We start from the raw sequence: 13643 nt of genomic DNA on the forward strand, positions 1-13643 counted from the left end.
TATGATCACTGGGTGGCTATTCAAAAGGCAGTTGAATGTCTATCCTCAGACAAGCTCCTATGACCAACAGAGACCAACAGTTTCATCATCTTATTTATCATCTTCCTTCTGAGAGGAGAGGCATAGTAGCATGGCACAAGAACATGTGCAATGGAAAGAGCATTGGACTGAGAGGCAGGAGACCCGGGTGGGGCTTGATGGGTTTCTAGCATGGACTTACTATTTGACTCTGAGCATATCCTTTCCCTTCTTAAGGTTTCCCCAACCCAAAAAAAAAAAAAAAGAGGGGACAGTTGGATTAGATGAGTTCTTCAGTAGCAGTTCTTGAACTTGTGCCACTCTATTTTCAGAAAAAGTCAACTACATACATATTTAAAATTCTGATTCTAAATATAAAAAGAGCCCAGAAGTCTGCATTTTTAGGAAGCACCCCAGATGCTTTTGGATGTTAGTAATCCACCCTTTGAAAATCTCTTAAAGTGGTAGTTCTCACTTTGGCTGCATATTAGAGTTACCAAGGGAGCTTTTAAAAATCCAGATGCCCAGCCCACCAGCATGGCTCAGTGGTTGAGAGTCGACCTATAAACCTGGAGGTAATGGTTCGATTCCCATTCAGGGCACGTGACCGGGTTGTGAGCTCAATCCCCAGTAAGGGGCATGCAGGAGGCAGCTGATCAGTAATTCTCTCTCATCATTGATGTTTCTCTTTCTCTCTTCCTCTCCCTTCCTTTCTGAAATCAATGAGAATATATTTCTTTAAAAACATCCAGATGCCCAGACTGCACCATACGTCAGTTGCATCAGTATCTCTGAGAGTGAGACCCAGCATCAGTATTTTTCATAATTCCCCAGATAATTCCACTGTGCAGCCCAGAGAGATCACTCCAGAAAAAGTATTTCCAAACTTGCCTGAGATAAGAATCACCTGTGGTACTTATTTTGAAATACAGATTGCTGGGTCCTACTGATTCAGAATCCAGGGTTAAGCCCTAGAAACAGGTGTGCTGTGAGGATTATTACGAAATCATTTAGATCAGCACCTGAATGCAACTCACTTGGTGTCATTTTTGCTCAAGGAAAATATGTAAATTGTACACACGGATGGATAAGTTTCATTTTCCTTCTTTAAAGGGGAAAAAAAGCCACCAGAAATCTTATTCCTACTTTGTTTTTCTAGATATCTAACCTGTTGGTAGCCAGGACCCCAGAAGTGTACTGTGTATTTGGTTTCCTCTTGCTTGGAAATAATATTCCGTCAGCTATTTATTGAGCACTAACCATGCCAGGCATTATTGTTTTACTAGTTCCAGGAAGGTACAGTGGTGGACAAGATAGGCATTATCTCTGCTTTCAGGCTCATTAGGGATAGAGGTGAGAGCAAATAGGGAATCCCTTTAAAGGGCTATATTAAAAGAGGAGAGAGAAAAGAACTGAAGGATTGAAGCTGGAGGGCCTTGAAGGCAAGCTTGAGAGTTTACTCTTTCTCCTGGAAGAAAATGGGGAGTTTTAAGCAAGAGGATGACAGGATGAGAATTAATTTTCACAAGGAAAGGATGAGTTTTGAAAGAGATGATGGGATCAGGGAAGCCAGGTTCTGCCTCCATCGTATCTCAATACACTTTTAATGAAATAATTAGACAAGTAGGTATGAGTGAAGCTTGAGAGGGAGTTACTGAATGGTTGTTTCATTTTTGCCACATCTATGTGCCAGGTCCTTTGCTGGGCTCTGAAGTTGCAACATGAATCAGATATATATGGTCTCTGCCTTTGAGAAGCTCACAATCTGATAGGAGAAATATGTAGACAGACAATTACACAATAGCATGTTCTTATGCTTCCATGTAGAAAAAAGCTATGTAGCTATCCCTTCCAGCTGGTGCATCTGGGAGGGCTTCCTGGAGGAGATGCAGTAGAGTGAGGCCTTAAAAGATAGGCTAGTTTTTAAAAAGCAGAAAGACTGCTCTAAGACAGAAGGGTAGTTCAGGCCAAAGGGCCAGGAGCAATTAAATGTGCTTCCTGGTTCCTGTTCCTATTTGCAGCAGGAATGTCCCATTTTCATACATCTACTCACTCCCCTTTGAGACTTGAAAAGTGTCAATGTATTAAGCCTAGCCAGGACCTTCTGTAGGCTGTGTACCCCATTAGGTGCTATGAGGGAGATGTGATACCTACTCTTGGGAGTCAAATTTGCCTCCAGCTTCTTTCTCCTCTCAAATAATCATGTAAAAATATGACATTTGCTACACCTGTTTATTAATTTATTCCCTACCATTTCACCTTTAAAACAATTTGAGGTGACTAGCAGCTTCCATTTATTAAGTGTCTATATATGTGCCACACAGTATGTGCCCATTTATCTCATCTGTTCTTTATATCAAAACCTTGTGAAAAGGGTGGTGTTGATCATATTTTAAAGATAAACAGGCTCAGAGAAAAGAGTTTGCTGTTGACCACAAAGTTGGCAGAGATTTGAACTGAAGACTGACAGCTCCAAAGCCTCTGCTCTTTCCAACACACCATGCTGCCTCCATTTTCTCTGTAAACCTCCCTACCTTATCATTTGGGTGATAGGTATTTCCTTGCTTTCATTTTCCAAGTAAAATAGATAGTTCAAATAGTTATCATCAGATAGGTAAATAAGTGGATTCTCATTTTGATTTTTAATATAGGTAATTACTGAAGTAAAAGGAAGCATGAACATACCCACCAGGACTCCCAGCTCCCAAGAATTCCTGAGCAGGAGCAGATAGTCTCTGAAAGCGTTTCTACAGATGTAACCACAACCATAAATAGATTAGATTTTGGTCTTCTGATATTAGAATAAAGTGCTAGAAATTGTTCTGTGTTGAATATAGTTTCACTGACTCTTGGGTAGATTAACTATCTTTAAGATTTGTTCAAAGTCTGATTGCAAGAATACTTCTTTTTCCTTTTGTTCTTTTTTTTTCCCCCCCAAGAATAATTCTGAAGCTAGAGGCTAATGTGGGGAAGTTCAGTGGTCTGTGGCCCTACTTTGTAGTAAGAATGACATCTGTTGCTGTTCAGATCTGCAGACTATCACCAGGAATTCTCAAGCATCTTTGAGTTCTCACCAAGCCAGGAGTAGAAGCAGAGAAGTTACCACTCTCCCAGATGCTCAGAACACAGGAGCCATGCAAGAACAAAGCACAATTCTGGACCTGCCCATGTCAAGAGCTCCAGATGAGGGTGCAGACTCCCCTCCTCCCCATACTCCAGAAGAGCCTTCGAGTGGAAGAGTAATGCTCCATGAGTCCCTTGGACACACAATACCCATTACAAGGATGCAGAGCAATGAAGACACTGAGGCAGGCCCAGCCTACAGTGATGAAGACTATGAAGAAGACATCATTGAGCCCAGGACACTCAATGAGATCACCACCATCACAGACAAAACTAGCCCTTGGTCCAGTTTTGTGTCAGACTCAAGTGAGATCATTAGCCTTCATCCTGATGAGGTGCAGAGGGTAGGCCCCTCTTGTCCTTCTCCCGAGCCCTGCCTTAGAGAGGAGCTCAGGGTCAGAAGTAGCTTTCTGTCCAGTCCAGAAAGAGCTGTCAACTCCCACCTGCCTAGGCAGGGTTCTGCTAGCCAAAGTCTTGTTCCTTGTGAGGGTAAGAGCCCTAAGACCCGGGCTGGAGAGCCTGCCTCAACAGACCCTCAGCTCATCCCAGGTGTGACACTCTCAAGAGCCCCAAAGAACACTTGCTCACCAAAGGCAGATCAGGACCAGGAGCCCAAGCCACAGGTCCAGGCTGAGGATGAAGCTGCCTCCAGTGAGCTAAGTGACTCTGCTAATAGCTTGGAGAAATTCCCTCTACATGTAGCCTCCCAGAACAAAAGGGAAAATCATAAGGGACTACCCATCAACTGCCCTGACATCAGGCAGAAGCAGGCGACATCTGAATCAGAGGTTTCCACAAAGCAGAATCTCCTTCTGTATCCTTTGACGGTTTCCCACAAGTAGCCCAGTGTAGGCATTTTGGATGCTGGTGCTTAGGCCAGCCTAGTGGGCATGAGCAGTGGCTACCACCTTCATGGGATTCACTGAGGGGCATGGGAAGATCCTTCAAAAGACTCACCTGCACTGACAAGGTGCTCCAATTCTCCCATTAACACCAGCCCTCTGAAGCACAGTGTTTTTAACTGGGTTTAGGGTGTTGGGAGCACATTCATTAGCCTGTCCTGGTATATTGGGTATTTTACAGCTGGCCCTAGGAATGAGACCTTTAATCTCAGTTGAAATAGAAGTGGAGGGTGCAGATGGGAAAGAAGAGTACTACCACTGATTGAGCATTTACTTTGTGCCAGGCACTAGACATACATTTTTTACTCAGTCAACTCAAGTCTTTAAGGTAGGTATTATTTCTGTTTTGCATGTAAGAAAACTGAGGCTCAGAGTTGTAGTGATTTGCCTAATTTTTTTTTTAAGGCAAGTGATGGAGCCAAGAGGAGGGGAAGTAGGCATAGTTGAAATGGCAGTGTTGATGGGGAGAGGGGGCACCTTCTTTCTCCTTTGAAACGCAGTTGGACACATTATGGAGAAAGGAAACCACTTAGGATCATCAACAGCCCTCACATGTGCAGCCTAACCAGTTGGCTTTAATGACTGGAGGCTGAGTACTGACAGCCAACTCTCTGGTGGAGTTGTTTCCTGGACTCCCTTATTGCAGCTTCTGACACTGCTGCCTTTACAGTGCTCAGAATTTATGCTCGGTGGAGGAGCAGTCACAGGTCCTAATTCAGACCTTCCCTCAACTATTCTTTAAAAATAACGAGTATTGCCCGGCCCTGTGCTGTGTACTGAGAACAGAGATTTTAATCAGACTTTACCTCAAGCAGTTTCCATTATGAGGTAATGATAATAACAGTAAACAGACCATGACAGTTAGTGTTCTAAGTGTTGTGATGAGTCATGGACTGTATGCTGGGGAACAAGAGGAGGAAGCTGCCATAACTGCTTAAGGGTATCCCAGTAAGAGACATTAGAGCTGGACCTCAGAGATGAATAGGCATTCTGTAAACAGAGATGAGAAAGTGGATTGTGTGTGCAGGGCATAGCCAGGTGAGAGAGCCTAGCTTCTGGGCAGCAGCAGTTCACTGTGGCTAGAGCCCACGTGTAAACACACGGAGAAAGGTGAGGTAGGACTGGATCTTCAAGGGCCATGTATGCCTGGCTAAGGTGCTTAGACTATCCTGCAAGCAATTTAAACTTCAGTTTCCTTATCTTTAAAATGGAGATAATAGACCTTTTCTTGGAGTGGTTGTAAAAATTAAAATAATGATGTAAACTACCTAGTACAGTGCCTGGTACATAAATAGGGTTCAGTAAAGTTAACTGGCAAGAGTATGATATGGTCAGATTTACATATTAGGAAAGTCACCCAGTTCCCTGTAAAGAGAGGATTAGATCAGAGGAGAACAGAAGAAAGTTTGACCAAAAGCATAGACTGCTTTATTTTTTTTAATATATTTTTTTTTAATTTCAGAGAGAGAAGGGAGTGGGGGAGAGAGAGAGAAACATCAATGATGTTGAAAAGGAGAGGGATAGATTTGAGAGGATTAGTTAGATAAGAAGGACAAAGGATGACAAAGAAAAAAACAAAGTATGATAAGTATCTATGACTTGGATATTTCTATCACAAGTTACTAGGTAATGGTGTCATTTATTGGATAGGGAACCGCACATAGAGATAAACAGATTCTGGTAAAGAGCAGATTTCCATTTTGGACCTGTGCCTGTAAAACATTTAGGCCTGGAGTTCAGGACGAGATCAGATAGAAAGGTAGGTTGTGGAAATAGATTAGGGCAGCAGGGAGAACATGGAAAGGGAGAACCACACAAGACAGAGTCCTGAGGATCAATATGTAAACGGTTGGCAGAACAGATACCCACAGAGAAGAGCTGGTCAGAGCTGGAGCAGCAGGAGAGGCGGTGTGGGAGCATAGTTTCAGGAATTAGTTGTCAACATTGACACTTAAGACAGGCCCAGTAGATTATGGACTGACCTGTGTTCACTGGCTTTAGCATTAAAGAGGACAGTGCAAAATGGAGAATGCAAAGCAGTTTTCAGTGGGTGAGGGAACCAGTGGTGAGGACAGTGAGAAAAAGCAACTTTTTCCCATTAATCAGGGAGACAAGAATAGCTGGCATCGAATGCTTGCTATGTGTCAGGCACCATTCTCAGCACTTTGCATGTAAAAACTCTTAATTCTCAAAACAAACGGTACTATTAGTATATCCATTTTATTGGTGAAGAAACAGGCATAAAAGTGAACTTTCCTGAAGTCATCATCTAATAATTGACAGAAGTTACTGGTGGAGCAGGACCCTTAGGCAGGAGGTGATGGGTTTCAGACACACCCCTGAGACCTCGCAGCAAAGCCGTTCCCCCCCAGCATCAGCTGACTATCCAGCAGAGTCCCCAGAAGTCCGAGCAGCAACAGCACCGGCCCTGCCTCACCAGGGACTTGAACCAAAGCAGGAAATGCTGCATTTCATTCATTTGGTGGGTGTTTATTGAACACTAACTGTGTCCCAGGTGCTATGCCAGGTGACAGGAATATGGCTATGAAAGAGATCATCTATGCCCTCTTGGAGTTCAAAGTCTTGCATGGGAGAACGATGATAAGCCAGTTTGAATCAGAACCATACTTAGCTTATTGAGCAGAAACAAAAAATTAAACATCAGAATGGCCCCATCTCTCCCCTCCCAAACTGAGTAAGTGCCTTGAACAAATATTCTCATCACAGTGCTGGATATCTGCAGGGTATACAAAGGAGAAGTACAAGATCCAGTGTCTGCCTCCAAGGGCTTACATCCAGACTGCGCGGACCAGCTGTGCCCACTTAGGCAGAACCCTCATTTCTGGGTATAAGCAGAAAAGAACCAGGGGGACCCTCCTTTTTTACTAGGCATCTCCCTCCAATCTAAGACACTGCGCCTTGGAGCCACCTTGTCTGAAGGCCTCATGTGTGTTCTAAGGAAGTAGTGAGGTCACTGATGGAAACTATGCCATCTTTGCTTTTGAGAAGTTTGGGGGAATTTTGAGAAAAACACATTGAGATTCATATCACACTAAAGCATCAAGCATTATCCTGTGTTGCAAGCTCTGCTGTAGAAGGAGGAATCACTGTGGGCTAAGATCAGGAGAAAGCTTCCCAGAGGAGGTGGGATTTAAACTGACCCATAAAGAAAGCATAGACTATGATTTGTTAGGAGTGGGGAGGGCCTTCCAGGGAGAGGGAACCATGAGCAAAGGATTCATGGGCAGGAATAGGTTCAGGGTGGGGGTGGACGGGATGAAAGGATCATTGAGACCAGTGACTTTGCTGGTCTGGCAGGCGGGAGGATTTCTAGGTATATGTGTCCCTTAACTACCATGATAGCCCAGAGCCCATTGTGGTGCCCAACTTTTTTTTGCCTCCCCAGCAGTTGGAGGCCTCCCTGCGGATGCTGTCATTCTCTACAGCTTTGCCACCACCAGTCACAACAAATCAGGTAAGAGAACTTTCTCTCCTGTAGAGTCATCATCTCGTCCATGAAAGTGTACACAATGCAGAGCTACCTTGGGCCGGCTTCCTGAAAAGGCAGGTGGCGGGGTCACTCTCCAAGCTTGTACTGAGCATATTCTGTGGGCCCAACATTGAGCAAGGAGCTCAGGAAAAGTGAAGAGCAAAAGTGTTAAGGGCAGGGCATCATCAGCTAAGATAGCGGTTCTCAACCTGTGGGTCGCAACCCCTTTGGAGGTCGAAGGACCCTTTCATAGGGTTCGCCTAAGACCATTGGAAAACATATATATAATTACATATTGTTTTTGTGATTAATCACTATGCTATAATGATGTTCAATTTGAACAATGAAAATACATCCTGCATATCAGATATTTACATTACGATTCCTAATAGTAGCAAAATTACAGTTATGAAGTAGCAACGAAAATAATTTTATGGTTGGGGGTCACCACAACATGAGGAACTGTATTAAAGGGTCGCGGCATTAGGAAGGTTGAGAACCGCTGAGCTAAGAGGATGTAGAAGAAACAGTGCAGAAGCATAAAAGCAGGACTCAGCTAAGAAATGCATACCTAATGCTGTGGGAGCTCCACTGAGCCACGGTGGCTGTGAGCAGAGGAAGCCTGCCACAGGAGGCGCAACCTTAGGAGACCCGACAGCTGAGTAAGGCCTGGATGAAGAGAATACCAGCGGCATAGCTGTTTGTTTATGGAACACCGCATAACTGCTCATCACTCAGCTAGTTAGGTGGTTGGAACACTCGTGCAAATCCCAGCTCTTTTATTTTCTTCTTTTTTTTAAAATACATTTTTATTGATTTCAGAGAGGAAGAGAGATGGAGAGAGAGAGAGATACATCAATGATGAGAGAGAATAATGGTGTCTGGGCCCTTTTTCTTATGTGCCCCAACCTAACAGTAATCCTTTTGTGGTAGATATTTGAATAGTATGTTTCTGTCTTCACACACTGGCTGTGACCTGCCCTGATTGTGATTCTCATTCTCTCACGCCCTCCACAGTCCGGGTGTTCATGTGTGCGCAGCACAGGGAGGAGGCTGGGTGGTTATTTCTCATACGTACTGAGTCCTGTCTGCAAAATGGGTCGGGCTCTGCTTGTTGGGGTCCAGCCCCAACAGGTCCAGGGGTTCCCCAAGGTATGGACGGACTCAGCGAAGAAGGAATGACACAGAGGCAGCAGCGTTCAGTTGATCAACATAGTTGGGTTCTCTTGCCTGGTTCTGTGGCCAGGTTCTCCAGCCAGGTTCTGTCCAGGTTCTCTTGCCAGGTTCTCTCACCAGGCTCTCCAGCCAGGTTCTATCCAGGTTCTCTAGCCATGTTCTCTTGATAGGTCCAAATCCCAGCTCTTGTCTTTTCCCCCTTGGCACAGCACTTGACCTTCCTTGAGGGTGGCAAGAAAAATAACTACTTTTCTAATCATTCAATATATACTTATCATCAGGCATTGTGCTGGGTATACAATAGTAAATAAGACAAATTCCAAGTCTTCATGGACCACAAAGAGTAAACAAAAAAATAAAATATTTACAGATTGTGGTGAGTACTGGGTACTCTGATTAAAAACAGGGTCTCTGAAGAGTCTGCATTTCAGCTGAACGATGACCAATGTGGTGCTTGCCTGGTACCAGGCACAGTTCTAAGCACTTTATATTAACTGACATATTTCAGCAACGTAAGGAGGGACATATTTTTTCCCTACTTTAAGGTGAGGAAATTGAGGTACACAGAGATTAAATAACTTGCCTTACACAGGTAGTAAATGGTAGAGCCTGAACTGGAAACCAGTCAGTTTGATTTCAAAATCGGTGTTCCTAACTACTTAATGTACTATACTGAGAAGGAGCCGTGTAAGCAGCTTGGAGAGAGTATACCAGGCAGAGAACACAACAAATGCAAAGGCCCTCAGGCTGAAAGAGCTTGGCCTGATCTAGGAACTGACTCGGAGCTCGTGGCACTGGAACGTACAGACTGACATAATGAGTCGAAGGGCCAGATCATGAAGGACATGTAAATCATGGAAAGGACTTTTGATTTTATTCTAAAGGCAGGGCTGTCCATCTAAGTGTGTTAAGCAGAAGAGTGAGAGCTAATTCAATTTTAAAGGATTCATCCAAGGTGCTGAGTGGAGAATGGGTTGTCTTTCAGATTTGGCAGCACGATGGTCATTGGTGGCCTTGAAAGAGAAATTGCAGTGATGTTGTGGAGAAAGGTGCCGTGAAGTACAGCTGCCTGCCGGGCACTATTCTCAATCATGGGGTAAACTAGGCACAAAGCACCTGCCTCATGGAACTTTAAAAACAACAAGATAGCCGAAACCGGTTTGGCTCAGTGGATAGAGCGTCGGCCTGCGGACTGAAAGGTCCCAGGTTCGATTCCGGTCAAGGGCATGTACCTGGGTTGCGGGCACATCCCCAGTAGGGGGTGTGCAGGAGGCAGCTGATCGATGTTTCTCTCTCATCGATGTTTCTAACTCTCTATCTCTCTCCCTTCCTCTCTGTAAAAAATCAATAAAATATATTTTAAAAAAAAAAAAAAACCAAGATAATTTCAGAGAATAATACATGCACTATGGGCAAAACATATTAGCTTGTTTATTAATTATAATTACTAACCCCTATTTAATGCTTACTATGCACTAAACATTATTCTAAGTATTTTACATATATAAACTCTTTCTTCCAATGATGCAATGAGGTGGGTACTTTTATTATTCCCATTTTAAAAAATGAGAAAACTGAGGCTCAGAGCTTACCATGCCAACCTACTAGGTATTATTATTTCTATTTTATAGAGACGCATAAAGATTCAGTCACTTGCTCAGGGTCTCCCAACTAGTAAGTCACTCTAAATGTATGACTCCAAACTCTATGCTTTTCATTACACCACTTTAAAATTGTGACACTTGTCTTATGGTGTATTTTTCTAGCCAATTTGCCTTCTTTTAAGTAGACTTTATTTTGCAATTAACATTTAAACATTTTTTTATGCTTTCCCAGAGCCTACTTTAATGACAGATGGGGTCAGTGCAGAAGTACCCTAAGAGCCTGAGGGCATAGTCCTAAAGAGAAGCCTTTAGATGTCTGGTCCTTTTACTGGTTTTCCTTCTCTCTCTCTCCCTCAACTTCCCCAGCACCATTTCCAGGACATCTCATTGATTTGGCACATGGATCAACCTAAGTCCCCCACACATCTCAGTTTTTATCAAATTTGTACATCCTCTCTGAGTCCCCACCCAGGAACTCTGCATTTTTGTGGCGTTTGTTCCTAGTCTGGTTGTGGTCATCAGCTCACCTCTTTCCTCTCTGCATCTTCCTTGCATGTCCCATACATACCCATCAGCATTTACTTGAGGGTCATGGGACTACGTCCAAGCAGCAAGCACAAGCTTGTGAGCAAAACATCCAGGGAGTGAAATACTTAATCTGCTACGCAGTAGCTAAGTTTCTGAGTCTCAGGATCCTTATAAATAACACGAGGCTAATAAAATTCTTACCTGATAGCGAGAATTGCCCTGGAGGAAAGAAACAGACACTGTCCGCTTCCTTTCCCTCTCCCCCTATCAGCCAAGTGGGTGAAGTGTCAGTGAGTCATGCCCCTTGGGAAGGGAGGTCTGTGAGCCACTTGGAGCTGTTATCCCGCACCTGCCAAGCAGAACTTATGTTCCTGCCCTGTGTTTTTGCCTTCATAATGTGCCGACTCCCACGGGAACATACTGTCTTTGATCTATTAAACATACGATAAAAATATGGGAGAGGGAGGAAGAATTTTCACTTCAGTTAAAAAACAAGTCTAGTTTTTGTTGTTGGTGTTAATCATCACCCAAGGATATTTGTTCCATTGACTTTTCAGAGAGAATGGAAGGGAAGGGGGGAGAGAGAGACACTTGACTGGTTGCCTCCTGCACGCACCCCTCTGGGACCAGGGATCAAGCCTGCAACCCTTCAGTCCGCAGGCCAACGCTCAAACCAGGTAGTGCTCCAGTCTCTTTTCTTTCTTGCCCACAAAATATTATTTGTCTGCTGATCTTAGGGTCAGCTCTCTCCTTAAGACCTCATTTCTGGGTCCTCGTTAGGGTAACCAGTCATCACAGTTCACACCCAAAACGGTCCCATTTTCAGCACTGAAAGTCCCACAATCCAGGAAACCTCAGGAGGTTGGTCATCCTCACTGCTCGTGGCCTCTCTCACTACTTGATGCATTTGTACCTACGTTTTCTGAGCCATGCTCTTGGCTGGGTGCCAGCCAGTGCCAACTAACCTAGGGATCAAGTATGTGTTTAAGGCACAAGTAGAGCCACCAAAAATTAAGGGGTTGGGGGAGGAGAGGAATTTTAAGAATTATATTTTTTTAAAAACATTGCAATAGTCACCATGGGATCAATCAGAACTTACTACCTTCTTTATGTGTCTGATTTATTTTAGACTTCATTGTGAATTATGTTTGGGCAAGGGCACCTTAATCATCTCAGCTTGGGGTCTCTGAAGGACTTAAAAGTGGACTTACTGAAAATTGTAAGACATAAAACAGTATTTTATATTTACCCCATACTTATCTCTTGTGTTTCTTTCATTCTTCACATCCTGATTTCAGTCTAGGGCCTTTCCCTTCAGTATGAAGGGAATTCATACATTGTAAAGGCAATTCCTTTAGAATTTTATGTAGTGCAGATCTACTGGTAACTGATGTTCTCAGCTTCAGTTGTCTAGAAATATCTTTATTTGCCTTCATTTTTTAAAGGCTTTTTTTCCCACTGGATGTAGAACAACTTGAATGTTGTTTCTTTTAGCATTTAGAACTGTCTACACTGCTGATTTCCAGTTTCCAGTGAGAAGCAACCATCATTCTTATTGTTGTTGCCCTAAATGTAATGTGACCTTTATCTCTGGCTGCTAAGATTTTTCTCTGCGGTTTTCAACAGTTTGACTACAATGTTTATAGTTGTGGAGAGGGGGTAGGGTAAGGAAAGGGGAGCACATAAGTCTCTTCAACATTATTAATAACTAGTAGCCCTGTGCATGAATCCATGCGCCAGTAACTTGCTGCCGCCCTCCAGTAGCTCTCTGCCCGCTGCCCCGCCCTCCTGTAGCTCCCTCTGCCCCCCTACTCCCTATAGCTTGCTGTCCTGCCCCCTCCTATAGCTCTCTGCCACAAGCTTGTAGCTGTCTGCCCCACCCTCCTGCTGATCCGTGATCTGGTCGTTATGGGTCGGTCATTGGTCATTACATAATGACCATTTGCATATTATATCTTTATTATATGGGATGTTTTAATTCTTAGGTTTGGTTTTGTGGATTTATAGATGTTAATTTTTATTATGTTCATAATTTACATGTGTTACATAGATTCTTTGATGCGTTACATGATGAAATCACAAAATCGTATTAATTAAAAGTTTAAGAATGATTGAAGGTTGGCAAAATGGAGACACCAACTCCTCCCATAAATTTGGCAATTGGAGCAGAGAAACAGCATAGTGACTGGAGTAGCAGTGAGTTCAAGGGAGGTGTTTTGGTTTTGTGTTTTAAATATGGGACCAGCTAGAACTTTCTTTTTTTTTTTTTTTTTTAATTAAATCTTTATTGTTCAGATTATTACATTTGTTCCTTTTTTTTTTCCCCCCATAACTCCCCTCCTCCCAGTTCCCGCCCCACCCTCCGCCCTCACTCCCCACCCACTGTCCTCATCCATAGGTGCACGATTTTTGTCCAGTCTCTTCCCACATCTCCCACACCCCTTTCCCCCCCAAGAATAGTCAGTCCATTCCCTTTCTATGTCCCTGATTCTATTATAATCAACAGTTCATTCTGTTCATCAGATTATTTATTCACTTGATTCTTAGATTCACTTGTTGATAGATGCATATTTGTTGTTCATAATTTGTATCTTTACCTTTTTCTTCCTCTTCCTCTTCTTAAAGGATACCTTTCAGCATTTCATATAATCCTGGTTTGGTGGTGATGAACTCCTTTAGCTTTTCCTTATCTGTGAAGCTCTTTATCTGACCTTCAATTCTGAATGATAGCTTTGCTGGATAAAGTAATCTTGGTTGTAGGTTCTTGGTATTCATCACTTTGAATATTTCTTGCCACTCCCT

General features: G+C 43.3%; 1 protein-coding gene across 7 annotated transcripts in view; it reads left to right on the top strand.

Annotated features, from left to right (window-relative positions):
- Positions 1 to 13643, top strand: part of C2CD3 (C2 domain containing 3 centriole elongation regulator) — a 123365-nt gene that overhangs the window by 95333 nt on the left and 14389 nt on the right. For all 7 annotated transcript variants that reach the window (XM_059708451.1, XM_059708453.1, XM_059708452.1 and 4 more), the window contains 2 exons: positions 3046 to 3955; positions 7407 to 7518. In XM_059708451.1, the coding sequence (XP_059564434.1) occupies positions 3046 to 3955; positions 7407 to 7518 (1022 nt within the window). The remainder of the gene's footprint in view (positions 1 to 3045; positions 3956 to 7406; positions 7519 to 13643) is intronic.

This window comes from Myotis daubentonii, chromosome 9, assembly GCF_963259705.1.
Source record: "Myotis daubentonii chromosome 9, mMyoDau2.1, whole genome shotgun sequence".
Classification (NCBI taxonomy): domain Eukaryota; kingdom Metazoa; phylum Chordata; class Mammalia; order Chiroptera; family Vespertilionidae; genus Myotis; species Myotis daubentonii.